Source organism: Peromyscus californicus, unplaced genomic scaffold (assembly GCF_007827085.1).
Source record: "Peromyscus californicus insignis strain IS unplaced genomic scaffold, ASM782708v3 Scaffold_7__1_contigs__length_154581171, whole genome shotgun sequence".
NCBI lineage: Eukaryota > Metazoa > Chordata > Mammalia > Rodentia > Cricetidae > Peromyscus > Peromyscus californicus.
Genome location: NW_026294595.1, coordinates 102,574,500 through 102,597,243, shown reverse-complemented (window position 1 = coordinate 102,597,243; position 22,744 = coordinate 102,574,500). Strand labels below are relative to the sequence as shown.

The following is a 22,744-nucleotide window of genomic DNA, read 5'->3' as shown; positions in this document are numbered from 1 at the left end:
CAAGCATGTGCATACACAGGCACATGTACACACACACACACACACACACACACACACACACACACACACACATATACACACACATAAAACAATTTGAATCAAAATCTCTTAAAAGTATCGAGTTTCTCATTTATTTCTCTCTAAGTTACTTATATTCAAATGTTTTAGGAATAAGAATAGGAAACTACACTCTGGTACCTGAGAACATAATCTATCCTGAGGGGAGAGGGGTGAGGCTGAAAACCGTTATATCCAACCTGTTTCAATTTAACATGTATACTCATCTTGAACTGAAATGGTTGACTTTTATTGTTTTTCAGTTTCAGCTTCAAACACACTTTCATTCCTAAGGAAGCAGAGCTAAGTCCAAGCACAGTAAGTAATCCATCTGTGTAGACGGCCAGTAGCAGTACCAACGATCCTGAGGCCAGGCTTCACCATTAGACAGCCCACTCCTGAGCTCTCACACCGGGAAAAGGCAGGGAAAAAAACCCACACACGTCCACACACACAAGCCAGGTCCGACTGGCTGGCACCAACTGTGAGCCAGGACTGCATACATGAGGGACACGGGCTCTAAGGGGAGATGAGTCACCAGCACAGCCCTCTCTTGTCCCCTTGGCAATGGGCCACGGCAACAGGAGCCAGCAGCCCTTTATCATCAACATCATCGGGGGACAGGCCACAGCTCTCCTCAGGAACATGAAGCTCTGATTTGAAGAAGAAAAGCAGGGTAAGAGAAAGCAAAGTCGAGTCTGGGCTTCCCGCAAAACACCAGGGACTCGAAGACTCACCCTAAGTAATACGCAGAGACCAGAGAGGCCTGGCCTCTTGCAAATCCAGGTTCAGCTTGCTATTAGGTAGCGCCAGGCTATGCTGTCAACACTGGGCCCCCACAGCACAGGAAAACCTCACCTAGAAGGCCTTGAAACACTTAGTTAAGGATAGCTCATTACCTTGCAAGTGACAGGGGAAGTCTTGGCTTTCAGAAAACGGGCCTTCTCTGTGGTAAAATGCTGAGGCACCCTTTACTTTGAAAAGCTGTTCCAGAACACTGACCTGCTGGGGAGAGTGGTTCTCTGCCTCTGTCTAGCGACCATTTTCTTTTCAAACTACACATTTCTGAACTCTAGTCAAATTTCTGCCACAACAAATGGTCTGTCTCCAGCAGGTGGCCTAGGCTCAACCCCAAGCCAGGCAGAGCTGGTGTGGGCAGGGTTTCCATATGCCCCTACACAGTCTAAAGATTTGCCAACCAAGTCAAGGTTCTTCTCAGGGTAAAGTTCAGGTCCACCGGCAGACTCACAGCAGGTTCAGACCTTCCACCCCACACTCAAGTGAGTTTCTAGAAAATATTTTCCCCTTTTTGCTTGTTTGGTCTGGAACCAAAGGGCTTTTGAGTTACACACAGCAACATTCCCACTTCCCTGTGATTTTCCTAGGCTCCAGAAGAGCAGTTCCTTTCCACAGACATCAGTAGGGAACACTGCATGTCAGCCACGCCTATGACCAGCTGGGACACTTTCTGGGAGGCAAGGAGAAGCCATGAGCTCCTACAAGAGGACTCCCGTGCAAACTCCCACAGCACATAAGAGAACTCGGGTCCTCACAAGATGGACGAGGAAACTGGAGCTCAAACAGACTTGACAGATGCGCTGTGGCCCTTGGGTCAGCAGAGGAGCAGCCAAGATCCTGCCCAGACTTGCTCTGAGTGGTTGTACAAGGCTGAAGAGAGAGGCAATCAAGAAGGGCAGCTGACAGGGTCCCTCGAGCTGGAGATGGTCCATTCTGCCAGGATATAAAGACAGCCCCCAAAGAAGTTTATGAGGGGACAGTGTCTGCCTGGAAGGCCTCTGATGACAGGCTGCTACCAGCACCAAGAGTGTCACAGTCGGTGCTAAATTACACAGATGAGACATGCATGCACGGTGATGGGCTGTGGCAAATGCCGAAAAGAAAGGTCACAGAGTCAAATGTACAGTAGACACTGTTATATTTGTCCAGGTGATTTTTTTTTTCCTTTTGGAGTAAAAAGTCATACATCTGCACTATTTACAGTTGGGCACATTTTCTTCATTTTTTTAGGCCTATGAACTTCTTTAAAACAAAACTTGCTATCAACAATTCTGTCATCTTTTAAAAGAACATGCCAGGGCATGTCCCTCATTCCATTAATTTTTTTTTTTTTAAGACTTAACTTTGGTGTCTGTGTGTGCATGGAAAGTCTTGTCCCAGGCAGCAAGGCACCGCTGCCCAGGACAGAGCACCAGCTCTAGGTAGACAGATACCCTGAAATCCTCCCCCACCAGCACCCTGCACACAAACTAAAATCAATCCCTCTCCATTCCATCTCTTCTATCTTATAATCCAATCACACATAACTCTAAGACTTGGGCTTTTCTTTACTCAATGCCCCTAGGGGCATTCCCTATTATCAAATTAGGCCTGGTTATCCATGCATACAGGAAGCAACAGAGCACAGCCTGGGGCCAGGCCACCAGTCACACAGTGAGAGTAACAACATACACCGGAGTTCTTAAAAAGAGGATTGTGGCTAATCTCTTTCTAATGTTATTCCATGTAGACAGCAATAGCAAAAGGCGAAAGAGGTCATTTCTGAAATTCTGAATTCTCTGTGGCCAAAGCCAATCAACATCCCCTTGGTCTAAAGTGATGTCCCATAGTCACTGAAGGGTCAGTATTAAAATGTGGGGTCCTTTGAGTGTGATGAGTGCCTTTAGAGACCCCAGAGACACCATAATCTTTTCTCCCCCAGGGATGACACCTTGAGGGGTGCTGCTGTTGAGCCAAGAAGTGGGAACCTCTTCAGACACCAAATATCTTGATCTTAGATTCTCACCTCTGCAGTTGTGAGAAGTGAGCCATCATTAAGCCATTCAGCCTGGAATTGTTTTTGTTTTTTTTTTTTGTTTTTTGAGACAGGGTTTCTCTGTGTAGCTTTGCGCCTTTCCTGGAACTCGCTTTGGAGACCAGGCTGGCCTCGAACTCACAGAGATTCGCCTGGCTCTGCCTCCCGAGTGCTGGGATTAAAGGCGTGCGCCACCACTGCCCGGCCAGCCTGGAATTGTTATGGGCATCCTGAATGGAGTAAGGCAAATACAAATAGCAAACAGGACCTAGTTAAAAGATACAGGCCCCTGGCTCCCCAAAGGAGGGGCAGCTCCATAGCCAGGCCCTCCTCCTTGATCGTAAGAGAGCCTTAACACTGTGCGCAAAACACGGGAAAATGGAAAGGGGGTAAGAGGCAGACTTCTGGGGCTCTCAGCACAGGAAGACCAACACTGGAGTAGTCAGTCCTCTCATGGCCTTCACACAGCCCAGACAGGTTGCTCCAGATCTGTGTGTTCTCACCAAGGGGCCCAGGGAAAGGATGACTGAACAACACACAACCGACTGTAGCAAAGAAACCCACTGAGTTTAAGCATGGCCATTGGAGTGGTATTTTCCAGGGAAGACTGGGGGTGCTTAGATTCTACTAGGAGCCACTGTCTGGCAGAAGCAATCCTATTGTCCTTCCTGGTGGGGCAGTACGGCCACCTGGCTCCATCTCTTGCAGTTGCAGTCAGTGGCCTTAGTCCTTTGTCAAGGTAGCAGCAGCCAATTCTAGCTTCCAGGTAAATCTCCAACTAAGTAGCAAGGAAGAGGCTGCAAGGTCGGGTTAGCTACACAATACACACCCACCGAAGGAGCCATGCAAAGCGATGCTGCAGGCCCACCGTAGAGCAACCTACAGATCCACAGTATATAAAACAATGCACTTGAAATGCAATGCACGTATCTTGGGGACATGAAGGGCAGAGGAAGACGGACCCTACAGACATGAATCACCAATTTTTTTCTTTTAAAAAAGTTAATAGCCGGGCGGTGGTGGCGCACGCCTTTAATCCCAGCACCCGGGAGGCAGAGCCAGGCGGATCTCTGTGAGTTCAAGGCCAGCCTGGGCTACCAAGTGAGTTCCAGGAAAGGCACAAAGCTACACAGAGAAACCCTGTCTCGAAAAAAAAAAAAAAATAAAAAAAAAAAAAATAAAAAAGTTAATATATTGGCATTGCATAAAGCAAAACTTGCAGCAACAACAGAGAACCAATCCAGTAGGAGACACAATAGGTAGGTTTTCATTTCGTTTTGAGAATTCCTGAATCATTCTCCAAAGTAGAGGACACCTCAGCAAAACAAAAACAAAATGGAAACAAAAAACCGAACATTGATTACTTAACAGAACTATAAAAGGAGTAACAGAAAGACAACAGGAGACCCTCATGTATTGTAAAGGAAACTCTGCTTCTAAGTAGCCCTCAGCCAAAGAAAACAAAGATGTACACGTAAGTTCAATGAAAATGAAAACCATTGCACCCAAACATGTGGGCGACAGCCCCAGCCAGCACTGAGTGCTTCACATCAGCCAAAAGAAAGTCCTCAAAACCATACTCTACGTCCCTAGGCTCAAGAAGCTGGAGTTGCAGGTAAATCATTAACAAAAAGCAAAGCAAAGAAAATATAGGGTGAATACAGGAAAAAAAAAATCAATGAAACAAAAATCGCTTATTAACATAAAGCAAGAAAATAAACCTTAAAAAGGCTGACAGGTGTTTTTGTTGTTTGTTCTTGACACAAATTACCAGCATCAGGAAAGAAGTTGTCTTAGTTACTTTACTATTGCTGAGATAAAACACCAAGACCAAGGCAACTTATAAAACAAAGTTTAATTGGGTTTAAGGTTCCAGGGGGCCAAAGCTTTTGATGGCGGAGAGGTGAAGGGGCAGCTGGACTAGAAGCTGAGAGCTCACATCTTTATCCTCAAAGGGCATATTATTGCTGGCTGCAGGCCTTTGAAACCTCAACGCCTGAATCCAACAAGGCCACACCTCCTAATTCATCCCAAACAGTTCTACCAATGGGGGACTAAATATTCAAACATACCAGTCTATGGGAGCTGCCACAGTAGCTATTACAACAGAACCCACATTCATCTAAAACAACAAGGACGCTACAAATGCTGTTTACATCCATAAACCCAACAAATTAGAAAAAATGTACCCCTTTCTCAAAACCCGGAAAACCACCAAAGTATAAACAAGATGAAGCCGACATCCAGAATAGTCCCAGAAGCACGTAAACACGTAGAACTAAGACTAGAATCTAAAATGTATATCCTCTGCCCTCCCTCCCCGCAGACATCTACAACCACATTCTCACAAGAGAAGTCAATACTGGCTGAGATTGTGGCTCGGTCAGCAGAATGCTTGCCTACCATGCATGAAGCCCTGGGTTCGATCCCCAGCACTGCATACAAAAGGGAACAGGGGCACACGCCTGTAGTTTCGGCACTTGGGAAGTGGAGGCAGGAGGACCAGACAATCAAGCACCAAGCACATCTTTGGCTACATAGTGAGTTCAAGGCCAGCCTGGGCTACATGAGGCCCTATCTCAAAAAATAAACAAACAAAAACCCCAAAGCATTAATGCTGCTTTCTCATAGTTTCTTCTGGAAATACAAGAGGAGGACTATTTCTCAACTCATTAAGTCCTTAATATCGAAAGCAAACAGCCATAACGGACACCTCTCAAGGTGTGAAAATCTCTCAATAAAATACTCAATTCAGTCCAGCACTGTATACAAATAATATGTTCGGCCCAAGTAGGGTTTATCCCAGGCATACAGATAGCATTTGACCATGTAAATCAAACACAGTAACACACCATGCAAACAGGCTAACAGAGTCACGGTGCAAACATATCATTAAAACCTAACTCTGAAAATTCTCAGGAACCTAGCAGTCGGGGTAAAACTTCCTAATTTTTATTACTTTTATAAAAGTATCTTCAAAATACCTATAGCCAACATAGTTATACAGTTAATGATTTCGCTCCTTAGACAGAAAGCTGCTGTCCCTTGAGCTGCTTTCATGACTTCTATCCAACATAATTACTAAGTTCTAGTCGGTGCAGCAGGACAGGGAAAGAAATGAAACAGTCCCTATGCGCAGATGACGCGAGTGTCTACAGGGACTGCCCAAGAAATTACTTTATTTACTTGTGTGTATACACACATGCACATGTGTGTTGTGTCTGTGATAGGGGGCACAAACTCAGAGGTCAGAAGATACCTCCCATCTCACCACAAATGTGCTGGGATTAGATAGATGTTATCAAATCCTGCTTTATGTGTGGTCTGTGTTCCGCTCCCAGTATGGTAAAAACAAAACACAACTCCATGGACAGGCTCACAGACAGAGCTCCACAGATCCCAACATTTGGTGTCTTCTGTTAGGCACACTCCGGCATCAGACAGATGTCCTATCTCCCGCAGGGAGCTCTCAACCTAAAGAAAGGGCCAATTGCCATAGGATGCTGAGGGGTACACAGAAGAATGAAAACTAACCGTAACCCGTGAATTCTGCTATGCCAGAAACAAGTCTAAAGTTTAAGACATCCGCAAACACCTCACAGAGATGTTACTGCCAATCACCATTCATCCTCTCTGTATTTCCAGTTCATACTGACTATGCCTCAGACTGAGAATGAGGATCAAGTGATGCAGAAAACACATATGGAACAAAAACAAGATAAAAGGCAGCCGATGAGTGTGCGGAAGGTTTTTATTAAGATAATCAGGTGTTCACCAAGAAATAGTTTGGCAAGTCAATCCTCCCCAAGTATATGGAGGTGAATATCAAGCAAAGGGGTAGTTTCATTACACTGACCTCCACAGTGTAAACAAAATGTTCTTTCAAGATGTTTTCAGAAAAATCGGATACAGAGGAAACTGTGGAAGACATCCTAATACAGTGTCTACCTGCTGGGTATCTCCAATGAGACTCAGACACAAGGATGTGGGGTTCAGCTCAGTAGAGGAGAATTTACCTAAATGGGGAAAGCCCAATCTCAAGAAATTAGTGGGGGAAGGATACAAGGACATAGCTTTTAAGACACGCCTATGTCTCCTATCACATGCTGCCAGTGGAGAAGAGGAGCCCCTAGCTAAGCAGGACCTCTGCGTAACCTCCCATTTGTGTTCCAGTGGGTCATACCAATCATAAAGGCTCCTTTGTGAAAAATGTATTTTGCAATAACTTATCAAAAGCACCATTGAAGATCTTAATGGTTGAGTAAAAAACACTAAACAAGTCCATAAAGACTGAGACCCCATCTCAGCTCAGCCTAAGCAGTCTATAGGCAAAAGCAAGATTGTGAGACTAGCCAGAAAAAACATCAGTTGTGGACAACATTTTACGTGTATTTAATATGTCTCCTATCACATCCAGCTAAGTCCTATTACGCACCCCATCCCAACATACCCTCTCCCCAAGCAAAACTCTCAAGAACTTACTGTTAAAAACCTACCTTGGTGCATTAACTTCACACAAACCCAGTAACTTATTGTTTTTAACCTATGCACTCACCTTAAGGTACCCTCCCAAACTCCTGGAGTGTAGTTAACACTGCAAAGGTACAACCATTAACTCTGCCTAAGAATTTAGATTGTGATCTTTAAAGTCCTGTACCTGCCATCTCAAATCATGGTGAATGACATTATAATTAGCTTCCTAATAGTACAGGACCCCAAACAAAACAATTATGACTTTCTTCACATTAGAAAAGACACTGACTCATCCACTGTTCCTAGTTAACAGGGAAGGAGAAAATATTTCCCCAGATTACCCCACCACCTGCAGAGATCATTACCCTGGCCAGCAGTGTAAAACTCTAATAGCTTCCAGAGAGTCCTTAAATGCATAGGTTTTTAAGCACATATGCCAGGGAGCCCCGCTAACTCAGCACATGCTGTAGATGTATGCATATGCTAGGCTACTTTACGGTAGAACGGTGGCAAGCGTCTGTTCTGAAACACTACTACAAGTAATAGCTAAAGTAATAGCGGACATAAGACTTCCAGCTCCTTTCAGTTAGGAGGGCTTAACAGTCCCCAGAACTCAGGCAACGCGCAGCTAACATATGGCTTAGATATCAAATGTGCTAACTGATACCACGAACAAGTTCCTGATGTCTTCTGCAGGACAGGCTAGCCGGACACATACCAAACATGGTTCTGGATGATAAGGATCAAAATACATACTTTTGCTTTTGGTGGAGAAGTGACATGCAGAGCCATCTCTTTCCTGGGGTGAACCAGAAATGTGCATAGCCCCAGTCACAAGCTAAGAGGTCTAAAGAGTCAAATTCAGTCTACAGATGTCTCAACCTGGCTTTTAACAGTCACTAAAGGAGCTTAAGTAGTTGTCAATGTTTAAATGTTGGATACTTGACTTCAGAATCCGCAGGCCTGGTTATGATGCAGTATAGAAACACTGGCACTCTAAGACCTCAAGTCCCCATGGCCATAATCAGGGGCAACCTTAATGCTGATGGGGCAAACACTCTCCCAAATGCCACTGAGCTTACTGGCTCTGTTCCCTCACCAGTTTTACTGTGCATCACCATGGATATGTTCTCTTGGTTTAAGAGTCTCACACAGATCTGGGAGTTGTTAGGGGCAGGGGAATGAGTTTGATCAAATGAGACTGTATGCATGAACGAAATCTCAGAAATAAGAATGTATTTTTTTTTTTTTTTGGTTTTTCGAGACAGGGTTTCTCTGTGTAGCTTTGCGCCTTTTCCTGGAACTCACTTGGTAGCCCAGGCTGACCTCGAACTCACAGAGATCCACCTGGCTCTGCCTCCCGAGTGCTGGGATTAAAGGCGTGCGCCACCACCGCCGGCAAGAATGTATTTTTTTAAGAAAGATTCTAACACTGACTTTAGCCCTTGAAATAAAAATCCACAATCTAATCTCATCCATATTAAGTCCAATCCCTTGAAGCAAGAAGGAGCTTAAAGGGGAATTTGGGCATAAAAGCATCTTCAGGGTTCTATGTTAGGTTTGCTGGAGACAACCTCTGTGGACCCTGTCTTCAGAGATGATCAATTTGCCCATCTCTTTCTTCACATCCCCAGTGGTTATTAAACTATTTTATATATCTGACCAGGTCCTTTTCTAACACAATGGCATTAATATCTAAGTTTAGTAGTTGAGACCAATTATACCCTGGTTATAAACTTCGGCTTGAAGGCTGCAGAGACTCAAACTTTGCAGCTCAACGGGTTGATGATGTTTGTACTTCCATAAATTCATGCCACAAAATTTACAAATTACAAAAACGTGTTGAGCTCTCCAAACGTCTTCCATTTCCATCAAAATATAGAACAAGTCATTCCACCAAGGCTTTAATTACCACCCACATCCTTGAAGCCAGTATTCAAACAAGCACACACCACCTGCCTCTTTTCTTACCCGGGCATGGCTTACCCATCGCACTGAGATAATGGTTGAAGGCCTGGCAAGGAGGACTTGGGGTTTGTGTTGACTTGTCACAACTCATGGGTGCCGGACTCCTGTCTGTGTCAAAAGAGAAATACCCACTGGAGGACCGGGACAGCAGAGAAGATCTTCTCACAAAGATGAAAAGTGGGGATCTGGTAGCAAAAGGCCCAGGGCTGGCCGGTGGGGCCAGCGGGCCCTGAGGGCTGCCGTGGGGGCAGCGGTCCCCTTCGCCGACGCCGTCAGGATTACCTTGCGGTTCTGTCTGTAGGGAGGTAGGAGCCCCAGGCCTAAGCTGGGGAGGCCTCTCAGCAGGCTGCAATTGTCCACCTTCTCTATCACACTCAGAACTTACATCAGAAGGTTGCTTGGCCATTTGGTCTTTTTTTCTGCAAGGAAATTGGGGGGGGGGAAAAAAGATTATCTTCAGCAAACTAAGTTATAAAATCATTCCACCTACTCCTTACGAATTCTAGAGTCAATCTTATATCTTTGTTATGTTTACTTTTCTGATCATCTTCCAAGTAAGATTAAAAGTGCACCCAAAATAATGAAGGTGTTTAATTTGGTGCAGGGTGGAACTAAATTAGACCACCAAACAAAACAAAGTATCAACTCCATAGCTTGTGGAGTCGGTGCGCTCACGCACATACACAAGCACAGAAGTTTCATGAGGAGCAGCTTGTGGGAAGCCTACTACATTTCGTGCTTTTCGTTCAGGACAAACTTGAATTAAGTCTGAAAGTCCCAGCGGGCTCTCATTTCCCGGGCTCAGACGCGACGCTGGAGCACAGGAGCGGGCGCAGATGCAGAGATTGCAGGCGGCTGGCCGCCTTCCCTGCTCCGGCCCCATTGTTTGCCGAAAATGCTGAGGGCAGCAAGTCTGGAGAAGGTTTGGCAGCGGCCGTCAGTCGTAGTAAGTGCGTCACAATAGAGTTTGTAACTCCGAGCGCAGCTCCGCCCGGGTCGAGCGCCCTCGGCCGCAAGGTCCCTCCTGCTGCCAGCCCCTGCGCGCCACCCCAAACACGAAACCACTTCTCTCGGGAGCAACCTTGCCCGAATGTGTACACTTCCAAATGGGGGCCTTCGGAGCCATCCCCTTTGCAAGCTTCACACCTAACTGAGCGCGCTCGGCAATACCCGGCGCGCGGCTGCTTCCACCCCGGAGACTCTTTCCCTCCCCGGGCCACCACGACGAGACTCACGTCCTCCCCTTCCCTTCCGAGCGCGGTGTCCTGCGCCGATCGGACGACCCCAGAGCGTCGCCGCCGAGGAGGCAAGGAAAACAAAGCCGGGCCCTGGGCTCCAGAGTCCCGCGCCTGCCCGTCCGCCCGCCGCCACGCTCCGCCGGGGAGCCCAAGGTTTCGCGCGCCGCGCCTGTGGCCCGCGCTGCACCGGCCGCCGCCGGGATCATCCTCCGCCTCCTCCCGCTCCGCCCCTCGCGCGCAGCTCCCGCCGCCGCGCGGGTACCGCCAGCCCTGCGCCGCTGGCGCCGGCTGCCAGTGCTCCCCATTGGCCCGCGCGCGGTGGCTCCCCATTGTAGCCAATGGGCAGAGGCGGCGAGGGCGGCGCCTACGGGTCAGGCTGCCGAAGGCGAGGCGATTGTTGACAAACTCGCCGCCCAGCGCCGCTCCGGCTCTGCCGGCCGCCGCAACTCTGGCTGGAACTTAGGGGGCCGGGCTGCTTCGCTCCGCGCCGCGCCCCGCCCCTGGGCCCGGCCCGGTCGCCGCGCGCCCTGCGGGAGTTCCCGCCGCCTGGGCAGCGGGACACTAGAGACAAAGCGGGACCCGCGTCCTCCTGGGATCTACCGGGCCGCGATCCCACTCCAGGCAGCTCGAGGCAAAGACCCTCCGCAGTCCCGAGCCGAACTTCTCTGCAACTTCACCTGTTGTGCCCCATGTGCCACCGACACGCACCCATTATGAACGACCACCTCGGGTCTTGGCGTGTACATCGAAAGCCCTAGCGTCCAGTTAGCCCTCCATAAGCAGCGCCTGCCTGGGGGCAAGAGGTCCGGGAGCTCACCAAACCACCAGCCTGTGCGACTGGATCCCGGTGCGATCCCGCTCCATAGAGCCGACCGGGCAGTCAGCTGCCCGGGGCTCGGAACACGCGTAGCCTAAGTGGTCCTGGGAGGCCTATGGGGTCTTTCAGCTCCTGTAGATACTGTGGCCCTCAGCGTCCATAGGACGCTCGCAAACTGGACAGGGCCGCCAGGGACATCCGGGAAAGAGAAATCGGCCACTGTGGCCAAACCGTGGCTTGAATGAATACAAGCAAAGTCTGGGCGCGTGTGATTTTAATACTCAAACCTCCGCAATGAAGCCGCGCCAGCGAAGAGTCAAGCCTACCGGCTCGCGGTTAACGCGCGGCTACTTCTCCCGGGCCGCCTGGCTCGCGGCGACGCTTCCCGGCTGGACGTACTGCCGGGCACCACGGAACGGGTCCTCGGCTCCAAGCCGAGACTATGCGCCCTCCCGGCCCGCGAGAGATGCCTCACCAGCCCTTCGTGCGGCATCCCGGCCCAAGCCAGACTTCGGCTCAGTGCTCGCAGCTTCTGTGCCTACGACCCTTTCCCAGAAGTGCCCTGCCAGGCAGGGACCTCGGCGCGACTCGCGGCATTCGCCTCCTGCAGCCGCGCGCCAAGCGGGACAACCCAGCGCCTCCACCCGCACGTGCGACACCGGAGACAGATGAAGCCGCTCTGCGTCTGCGGCGCCTGTCTTCCATCCGTCCCCGGCGGGCGCCCCCGGGAATCGCGAATCGCGGAGTGTTTACCTTGCGTTTCTCAGTCCGAGAATCAGAGTCAGACATTGGGGGGACGAGGGCCGGGGAAGGGCGCCGAGGAGGTGGCGGCGGGGAGCAGCAGAGGTTGTGCAGATGCAAGTGGGGCACAGTTCGCAGAGCGGCTGCAGGAATCCGGTGACGGCGAAGGCGGCAAGGACCGCAGAGCTCCAAACAGCTGGTGACCCAGTGCCTGCGGGGAGCGAAGTGAAACCAGCCTGGCCCAGCGACTCGGCTCTTACGGGGCCCCCGCTCCCGTGCCCAATCACCGCGGGCTCCGCCCCCGCTCGGTCCGGCCCTCCGCGAACCGGAAAGCAAACCCCACCCCCCCGCGGCCCTTAGGCCGCTGGCGCGTGCAGGCTGCGACAGGTACTGGCGAGGGTAACCCCGCAGCTTGCCTGCAGCGCGCGCGCTCCGCCTACCCTAGCGTGTTTACCCTAGTGACTTGGCCCGCGGGCAGCTGCATGCAAGCCCATCCTCCACCCTGAATGTACCCGCCCCTCCCTGCCCCTCCCTGTCCGCCTGTAGCGGCCACCTCGCAGAGCGGAACTTAGGGGGCGCTCAGGGCACACTGCTCTGTGTCCAGCTTGGCCGCGGGCACCAGTGGGAAGTCGCAGGAGGCGTCCCTGCGACCTTGCTTTGCGGAGCTTCTTAGCCCCAAACCATCGGTTGGTGCATTGGCCTTTGACTGTCATCTCCAAGAATTCATGGCCTCCAGGGAACCCAGATCAGCAAGATATTCACCCCTCCTCGGCTGTGCCTCATGCGGGACTCTTTAACGCCACTGCCTTCTGTCGCCATTTAGGATCTACCTGGTGTGTGTGTGTGTGTGTGTGTGTGTGTGTGTGTGTGTGTGTGTGTGTGGTTATTTTCCCCAATGCCCAGCTACTTAAGAAGCAGAGCTGGTGGTGGGAAGTACAGTTGAGAAAAAGGCAAGGGACGATCCTAGCTTCGGGTCGCAATGGGTGCGCACGGCAAGCAAATAAAATAGGGGAATGAGAAAGTAACTAAAAAAGAGTAATAAGGAAAAAAGGGGGGCTACCGAGGAAAGACGGTTGTGCCATGCGTTCTGTTGGGAGCCTCGAAATTTTTTGGGTTCACAGAGTACCGCCAGGAACTGTCTGTCCGAAGCTGGTGACCGCGGAGCAGCGGAGTTCAGATCGCGCTGGTAAAGCCATGGGGGCGGGGCGGGGGAGGGTCGAAAAATCTCCTGAGGCCTTCGTATCCCCCCCCTCCCACATCGAAGTCTCGAAGTCAATGAGGCAACACACCCTACCCCTTCTCTCTCTCACCGCGGCGGCCGGGTGAAGTTGGTCTGGAAATGGAGCATCCGGTATCCTACGTGTGAAGATTAAGGAAACTCGATTTAAGGGCTACCCAGCCCGCATCCAGGCTGGCAGAGAGAAGGAAGTGACTCTTTGATGAACAAGTGACTCGACCTGTCGTCCCAATGTCGGACCATCTTGGTCATTTCGGTGTTTATAAGCGGTTCTAACGTCAGCGTGACACAGCACAGCCCTAGGTTAAAGTCTTGGTTCTCAGATAAATCCTGAGGGAGATCAAAGAAGCCACTGGTTCTCAGAGGAGCTGGAGGGCTCGTGACAAAGCCGTGTCACTTCTGTGGGTGAGGGGTGTTCGCTACAAGAGCGCACAGGGCATTGGTGTGGATGCCGCCAAGTAGGCGGCAGATGCAGGTCTATCCTGACCAAGGCTGCGAGCTAGTACTGTGCCTTGGCCACTCGGCATCCCACCCATGTAACCCGGTCTGCTGCTGCTCCGAAAGCCCCCAGCCAATACCAAGTCTGCCTGCTCCGCGCTCTCAGCCGGGAGCCAGGCACCTCAGAACCCGACTAGAAAAGAACTACACGAGAAAAAAAAATCTTATCGCCACTGTTTCTTTGTAAGAGCAGGCTGCCCGGAGTCTTCCGATTTTGCAACTCTGGGCATGCTAAAAGAAAACATTCAGGCCCTGGGGAAAGCAAAGGGCTGAGCTATGGTGCTCTTATTTAGGGCTTAATTAGGAAGCCGGCCTTGAAGCGGAGGCTCTTGCATCACCAGCGATCAAGGCAGTTTAGGGAGCTTCCACCAAGTGCCTCACGACAGGTGGTCACGGGCCCCTGGGCCCTTGCAACCTTCTACCGCAGCGCCAGGAGAACTCCTGGGATCAATCTGACAGCAGAGAAGAACAGCATGGGAAGGCCAGTGGGTCACCCGTGCCTTCCTGAGGCTGGCAACCGGATGTGGAGAGAGGAAAGCAAGGCGATGGCTAGATTTGAGAATGAAACTGGGCAACGCCAAAGTCAGGACATAAATGAGAAATTCATTTCCGCCTGTGTAGTCTCTCCAAATTCCAAAACCAGTTTATTGCAGCTGTTCCCCAGGCCCACCTCCCCTACCCCTCCAAGCCGCGGGAGCACTTTTCTATCGCTTAATTTATTAAACTTTGCATCTACGCTTTTTTTTTTTAAGGGCGGATTACAGTTTAGCGCGGTGAAACGTTTGTCGCGCGCGCGTGCGTCGCCCTGCGGTCCGGAGATCGCCTACCTGGTGGGACCAGCTCGACTCCAGGGTCATGCTCCCCCTCTCTCGCCAGCCGGTTTTCTAGCAGAGCTGGAGCAAGTCTGATTCACTAATCATCCCTTGCTGAACTTTTGCCCGCGCTTGGAGTGGGTGGAGCTTTCCTCCCACCCTTTTGCCTGAGGGTGTTTGATTTTCATGTTTTGATTTTTTTTTTTCACCCAGCATCAGAGTTTTTCGAAGTCACTGGGAATCTGAGTCACTGATGACAGCAGAGATCTTTGGTGGCACCAGGCTCTGGGCAAGACCACCTGATTGTCTGGGGATCTAGTGCTGCTGCGGCTGGAAGAGGTCAAGGCAAGGGCCAGGAGAGGTTACCAGACCAGGATAAACTACAGTACTCTCCGGGCATCCACCTAGTTTCCTTCCCTCCGATAACCTGTCCTGAACCTTGCCAGCCTTAGCCAGACCTCCTCCTCTGCGTGACCAAAACCCCAAGGGTGGCGGTCCTGCACCTGCCACTTTAGCCCCTGCTCCAGCTCTGGGAGCTATTTGAAGAGAACTCGAAAGGCAAGCTGCAGACCGGCCACTACATTTCTCGACACGCCGGCAATAGCCTGGCTCACAGCTTGGACAGCTGGGAGCGCGCTCCTTCCCGCGCCAGCGTTGGCACAGGCGCCGGGTAGAAGGCCCAGGCAGCCCGGGGGTTGGGGACTCCGGCGATTGGTGCATGGAGGATGGTGTGTGGAATGTTGAAAGCAGAGATCACCTTCAGGGCGTCATCCCTCACGGACTCGCACAAATCCAGCAACTGCAAGACACAAAGGGATAGGTCGGATGTGGGCGTGCTCACGGAGGACTTTCCATCCGCCCCCAATCCCTCAGAAGGGCAGAAATTCCCCACAACACAGGAAGTTATTGTTTCTAAACAACCTGTGTCTTCTTTAAAATTTCTAAGTCTCTGACCCTCAGGTCCGGCCGAAATCTAGGTTTTTCCGCTAAGGCTCTAAGGGTAGGGGCTCTTTCCAAATACTATCCTGGTAACTAGAGACTTGCGTTTGAGAATGAACGCTGCCTCCTCTCCGCTCCCTTTTCTTCTTCCTGCCCTTCTTCACCTCTGGAGTGCCACCCTCTGGCGCGCAGAGGCAACTGACAATAAGAGCCTCTGAAAAGATGAGGGGCAGAAGAGACCTGACCCATCTCTCCAGAAGGGTGCCAACAAAGCCTGAAAGGAGCAAGCCAGGGTCCCCGTGCCTGGAGTGGACCACCAAGCAAGCCAGGGTCCCCGTGCCTGGAGCGGACCACCAAGCAAGCCAAGACTGGGCGCTGATCACTTTCCGCGCTCTCCAACTGTGCAAACTGGACGAGCGGTCCCCTGCACTCTGCTAGCCAGTGCAGGTACATCCGGATAGACTTCCCAGAAGAAGTGTGTGTGTGTGGGGGGGGGGGATGTGGCAGGCCAGAGCTTTGGAGAAGTTGCACTGGCTGGCTGTGTTTCTATTTCACTTTCCATGATTTAGGTGCCAGCACGCGCAAGGGCGGAGTCCGCCTGTTTTTCTTTTTCCAAAGCAACTACATACTGTAATTCTGACATTTTTTCAAGTCTTCATAAAGCTAGCTATACATTTCTTTGACTGACTAAATCACAACAACCTTCAGGCTTCATGGCTTGTTTTTATAGTTTTCAAAACAACTTTTATGGGCCCCATTTTTATCTTTGTGTGCTGTCCACATTTTAAGACTTTTTCCCCCTGCAACAGCCCCCCTCAAAAAAAAATTCAGGTGTTCAGAAACTATAGTGACTGCCCAAATGAAAGAGGGAGGTGGAAAGAAGTGTGGAGGGGGGGGACCCATTCAAGGGCGTCTTCCTTAAAAATGTGCCCCACTGCACCAGTGATTCCTAATGAAAAGCTTCGTTCTTCACACACCGTGGGTTAGGCACCATCAAATAAGTACTGAAAAGACTTTGATCACATTTGCAAGATGCGACAAGACAGACTGTAACTGACCAGGGTTTCCAAGTCTGTAATTAATACTCTTGACAAATCCCCAACTAATCTGTCAACTCTTGATGTCTTTAACCACACATTTCAAAACCATGATGGTATACACAGCCCCTGAACTTGCCACATGTTGTCATTCAAGATAATGTTCCCTTTGGGTTTCATTAAGGCAGCTAGGCAACTCTTGTCATGTCGTCACCAATGGGGGAAACTCGCTTTGAAAGAAGGCTTATGAGAGAACACCACGGGTTTCATTTGCCTAGTGCTGACTATAGATTGAAGGTCAGAGGTAGAAATTACAGAAAGTGGTGGTCTCTATTTGCTGTGAAGAGGAGGAGGAGAAAGAGAGGAGGAGGAAGAGGAGGAGGAGAAAGAAGAAGAAATAATAATAATAATAATAATAATAATAATAATAATAATAAGAAGAAGAAGAAGAAGAAGAAGACGAAGAAGGACTCACCAAATGGCTGGTGAGGAAGAGTATTTCTGTACTCACAATTCTCCAGTAATGACCCCATCAGACACTGAAAAAGAACATTGGACCGCCTAGGAACACCAAACATTGACTGGCAAGATAGTTTCTAAATCTCAAGTTCTGGAGTAGTCTAAAACACCCTTCCTTTCACTTTCTTCATCCTTCCTGCAACAGAACCTTGAATGTATGGAGGGAAGGACGGGCCAGGCAGGACTCTGGTCATACACCCTACTTCCGTCCAGCTTTGCCTGTTAGTAAGATCATAATCATTACCCCCTTTCACTCCTGATATTTGAACTGTAGTCCCGTCCTGTGTTGGGTACCACAATGGCCTTGAAAAGCTCATGTGCACACTGCACACTGAAGACAGTCATAACCTCTTGCATCAGGAAGCTATTGCAAAATTTCAGAGGCTTCAAAAAATGAAACCTAAGGGCTGGAGTTATGGCTCAGTGGTTAAGCACACTTGCTACTCTTGCAGAGGACCTTGGATCAAGTTCTCAGCACCCACATGGTAGCAGTTGTCTCTAACTCCAGTTCCAGGGAATCTAGTGCTCTCTTCTGGCCTTCCAGGGACACACATGGTGCATATACATACACGTAAGCAAACACTCATACACATAAAATAAAAATAAATCTTAAAATAAAAACACAATCCCCTTACTAAAAAAAAAAAAAAAAAAAGTACTTGAGTAGGGCCTGGAAAGATGGCTCAGGGGTTACAAGCCCTTGGTACTCTTTCAGAGGACTGTCATTAGATTTTCTTTGGACTGCCAGCCCCCAAATGATGACACAGAGATTTCTTATTAATTATGAAAACTTGGCTTTAGCTTAGGCTCGTTCCTAATAACTCATAACTTAACCCATTTATATTAACCTACATTCTGCCACACGGCTCATTATCTCTCCCTCATACTGTACATTCAACTTTCCCATGTGTCTCTGGCAAACTCCCCATGCCTCAGATTCCTCCCAGAGTTCCCATCTCTCTCCAGAAGTCCCTCCTATCCTCTCCTGCCTAGTTATTGGCCATTCAGCTCTTTATTAAACCAATCAGAGGTGCCTTTCACACAGTGTAAACTAATGTCCTGCAACAGAGGGCCCAAGTTTGGTTCCGAAGCACCCAGGTCAAGTGGTTCACAACTGCCTGTAACCCCAGTTCCATGGGATCTGATGCCCTGTTTTGGCCTCCGAAGGTACTTGTATGTATGTGTGTATGTATGTGTATGTATGTGGTACACATACAGACTAGCAGACATACACAGAGACACATAAGATAATAAACAGCAAATAAGAAAGCAAGCAGAAACACGAGGATCAAGACTGTGGCTATATTACTATGTAACCTGGGAGGAGGGATTCCTGTCTCGTTTGGCTCTCTATACCCACCTGTTCGAGTTTCTTACTTCTCTCCTGTTTGACTTTCCCTGCGCTGCCATATCCAATTAGGATAGGGTAGCCTAGCACCGGCAATCACAAAAATTCCCACCCTCTAAGCTCTCCAATTTCCACTCAGCAAGGCCCTGACAATATACGAGTTTGCAGGGTGTGGCACCCCACCACGGTCTGCACTCTGCGCATGAAGATTTCCTGCTTCTGTGTCTTGCCTCTGCTTCCAGCTCCAGGTGCTTTCGGGGAAACCCATGAAATGCATAGAGAGATGAGTAGCTAACCAGTTTCCTGCTTGGACACTGTGCTAGAGTCTGTATACCCATGCCACGAATGTGAGAGGGCATATGGCTCACTTAACCTGTAGAACATGGAGAAAGGGAATTCCACAACCTAGGCCTTAAAGAGGCTTTGCAGTCCCGTTCTTGCTTTCCTGTGAGTATGATACCACTCACTGTCCAGTATCACCTGCTGGAGGATGGAAACCTAATGAAGAAGGACCAAGGAGTCTTGACCAACAGTCAGCACCCACTGCTGATGCTGTCAAAGGGCCACCTTGCCCCTCTCAACACGGTTGTACCCTCTTGACTGTACCCTAGAAATGACCACATTTAAGGCTGTAGCCTCACAGAACTGGAATGAATCACCGTTGATGGCTAATGTCCAGACATGCAAAGCAAATAAACTTGCTATATCAATTATGCCCCATTTTCAAAAGGAATCAGTTGGAGTTGACTTCCATCCTCTAAAGGACCATTCGGTATCGAGTAATTTCTTGTCCGCTATTTTCAGCAAACCTGATTTTTGATGAACCTGGATATTGGGAGAGAAACCAAAAGAGAAGAGGAATTGGGACTGGGAAAGGCCTGGGAATGAAGAGTGCCTGAGTTCAGTTCTCAGAATCCACATATGGTTATAAGTGCCTATAACTTCAACTTCATGGCATCTATGTGTGTGTATACACACAGACACAGAAACATACATACACACACATAAAAAATAAAATGAATCTTTTTTTAAAAAAGCAAGAGTACTTTCAGGGCTGGAGAGATGGTTTGGTTGTTACAGTACTTGCCACACACATGCGAGGACCCACACCTGTGCTATTAAACAAGAGACATAACAGAAAGCGGTAAAACATGCATCTGCCATGCCAGCACTGCTGGAGGAGGTGGGGACTCCTGGGGCTGGCTGGCTAGACAGTCTGGCCCACTCCGTGAGCTCCGAGTTCGGTGAGAAACCCTGTCTCTGAAACGGAGAAAGAGGAGGAGAGCTACCGAGGAAGACACTCGATGTGGACTTTGGCTACCACATGCGCACACACGAGAATGTACACCCGTGCGCACACACAAGTACACGTACACAAGTGAATGGAAATCTTCAAATAATTGAGAAAAATTGTTTGATCTAAAGATGTGATGGGGATAAAATTCAAGCTACCGGTGAAATGAGGTTTCAGTATTACTTCTGTTTTGTTTTTGAGACAGTCTTACTGTATAGCCTTGGCTATAAGTGGCCTGGAACTCACTTTGTAGGCCAGCCTGGCCTGAAACTCAAGATATCTACCCGACTCTGCCTCTCGAGTGCTGGGATTAAAGGTGTGCGCCACCTAGTCCGGCTTCTGTATGATTTGTGGCTATCACTCAATATCTTTGCTCCTGTTGTGACTTATAACTGGCAATTTTCACTGAACACCCAGAGGCCTTGCTCGGGCTCATTCCCTACCCATTTATACCCCTTTAAGATTTTTACCTTGGCTGACTTTGATTGTCAACTTTATTGGATTAATAAACATCTAGAACATTCATGAGACTCACTTTGTGTATGTGCATGTGTGTGTGGCAGGGGAGTTCTGATGGCTTTTAAGGAGAGGATTGCTCTGAGCCAGCCAGGAAAACCACTTTGAATGCAGGCTGAACCACCCCATCGGCTGGGGTCCTGCCTGAATAATGGGAGAAAGGAGAAAGCCAGCTGCTCACTAAGATGTGAGCACCCCCTGCTGCTGGGTCTTCCCTGCAATGATGGGCTGTACCCTCCAGCTGCGAGCCTATCTAAATCCTTCCTCCTTTGAACTGCTTCCTGCCAGGTATTAGGTCACAGATGTGAGAAAAGTAATTCAAGCTGCTTAGCCTTTATAAAGGCAAACACCGTCTCATGGGGTAGCTAGAGAGCAAGTCCTTCCACAGATAACATGCCCTCTCAGCCACCATCTCATTGGTAGTGAGCACAAAGGTCGACATGTCCAATATGCTCATGCAAAGCATAACCTTTCACCTGACTCTGAGGTTCTCTCTCCCATTTGCCCACCCATGCAGAGACAGGGCTCTTCTCCTGTCTTTACTGACCACAGGTCCATAGCTCACGGCAGCATCAGGCTTTCGCTTTCTCAAACCCCCAGTTTCAAGAACACATGCTATCTCATGGTGTCTTCTATAGTTAAGATCCAATAGCCCAAAACAGAATTCTGTGGGTCAGATCGGTCAGGATTCCAGCTGAACACTCTGTATCCATTTAAATTCTAGCTGACAGTGTTGTGTGTAATTGGGAAGGTTACATTTGAAGAGGCCACCTTCTAACCCACCCAACAGCAGCATTCAAACTGAGTAGAGAGCTCAAGGACAGACAGACGGACAGACCTTCAAAATGCTCTTCCTAGCCGGGTGGTGGTGGCACATGTCCTTAATCCCAGCACTCGGGAGGCAGAAACAGGTGGATCTTTGTGAGTTTGAGGCCAGAATGGTCTACAGAGTGAGATCCAGGACAGGCACCAAAACTACGCAGAGAAACCCTGTCTTGAAAAACCAAAAAAAGTTCTTCCTATTGCAATGTTTTTCAACTGAGTAACACAGCATTCAGCTATTAACTATTTGCTAAGAATTCCTAGAAATGCCCATTTCAGTGAAAGAATGGAGACTTTGAACCTCAGTGTTACCATTCTAAACCAAGTATGTTTTTTATCACTAAGAAGTGTCACATGACTCTTGCAAGGATTGAGCATATAAAACATCATTATTACTGGGCTGAGGGGATGCCTCGATGGTTCAAGTACATGCTGACCAAATTTGAGGACTAGAGTTCAGATTCCCAGGGTCATGTAAATGACTGTTGGTCATGAGTTCCATCTGTAATTTCAGCCTTAGAAAGCAGAAATGGAATCTTCAGAGTAAGCTAGCTAGCAAGACTAGCCGTATCATCAAACTCTGCATTTTATTGAGAAACCTTGCCTCAATGAATAAGGTGGGAAAGGATCAATTAAGGATGACTCTTGATATCAATCTCGGGCCTCCACATGCATGTGCATATACACATACTCGAGCACACATGTGCTCATATGCATGTAAAAACATGTGCGTCATACACACATGAAGACGGAAAAATGATGGTGATGATGACGATGATTTGTGATCCACAGGCTTGAACCCAGGATCTCATATACATCATGCAAGCACTCCACCCCCGAACTACATCCCTAGCCCTTCCATGATTATTATCACAAATTCTCTAGATTCTCCAGTTAGCAATGAATATGATTTCTTTCTGCTCCGGCATTTCTCTTACTGAGAATGCTTACTCACCGTTCCTAAGAGTGCTGACACAGGGGCATCAACTTCAACCACTTAATAAAGTGTCTGACACTGATTCACACTGCTGCTGATTCATAAGAGGACCAGTTTCTAAAGAAGGCAAGTGCACACCGCTTTCTCTTCCGAATACAGGAAACCATATGAAAGTATTGGCAAAGGAATTAAAGCAACCACAGGGCTGCGCTTGGTAGCATTTTTAACAGACAAAGGCATTTACACAAAACGAGAAAGAATATTCAATTAGGTGGTTATCATAGAGCTGCAGCATTAGTTTCACACCTTTTAATACCAAAGAATATGGTATTTTAATCAACTGATGGTTTAGCCTGATAAGTACATAACCAAGAGGGAGTGATTGTCAGTCATAAGAAAATTTCTTCAAGGGCAGAAGCCTCACAAACTGCCAGAGTAAACACAGCCATCCCTTGGGTGTCTTCAGGGAGTGCTTCTGAGACCGGGATACCTTCTTGCAGATACCGAAATCTATGGATGCTTGAGTCTCAACTAGAATGAGATAGGATTTACAACCCCCTCAGACCATCCCTGTGTCTTACGTCCTTGCCAGTGTAATATTCAATAGGACAGAGCTGCTGGAGCAGTATCTATTATCGTGCTTCACGTTTCCCAATGTTAGCTATTTTAGCTCATACTT

The 22,744-nt window shown here is 48.8% G+C and overlaps 2 protein-coding genes across 6 annotated transcripts in view; both read right to left on the bottom strand.

Moving 5' to 3' along the window:
* Bcl2l11 (BCL2 like 11) overlaps positions 1-12,352 on the bottom strand; it is a 38,215-nt gene extending 25,863 nt beyond the window's left edge. The window contains exons 1-3 of one of the 5 annotated variants that reach the window (XM_052724689.1): positions 10,546-10,789; positions 9,593-9,729; positions 9,314-9,418 (exon numbers count right to left, since the gene is read on the bottom strand). In XM_052724689.1, coding sequence (XP_052580649.1) covers positions 9,314-9,418; positions 9,593-9,729; positions 10,546-10,754 — 451 coding nt within the window. In that variant the 5' untranslated portion in view covers positions 10,755-10,789. Of the gene's footprint in view, positions 1-9,313; positions 9,730-10,545; positions 10,790-12,118 lie in introns of those variants that run through there. The other 4 variants (XM_052724690.1, XM_052724691.1, XM_052724687.1 and 1 more) reach the window with 4 other exon arrangements.
* Acoxl (acyl-CoA oxidase like) overlaps positions 12,120-22,744 on the bottom strand; it is a 293,969-nt gene continuing 283,344 nt past the window's right edge. Inside the window, exon 19 of the mRNA XM_052724686.1 lies at positions 12,120-15,452. Within this exon, the coding sequence (XP_052580646.1) occupies positions 15,264-15,452 (189 nt within the window). The 3' untranslated portion in view covers positions 12,120-15,263. The remainder of the gene's footprint in view (positions 15,453-22,744) is intronic.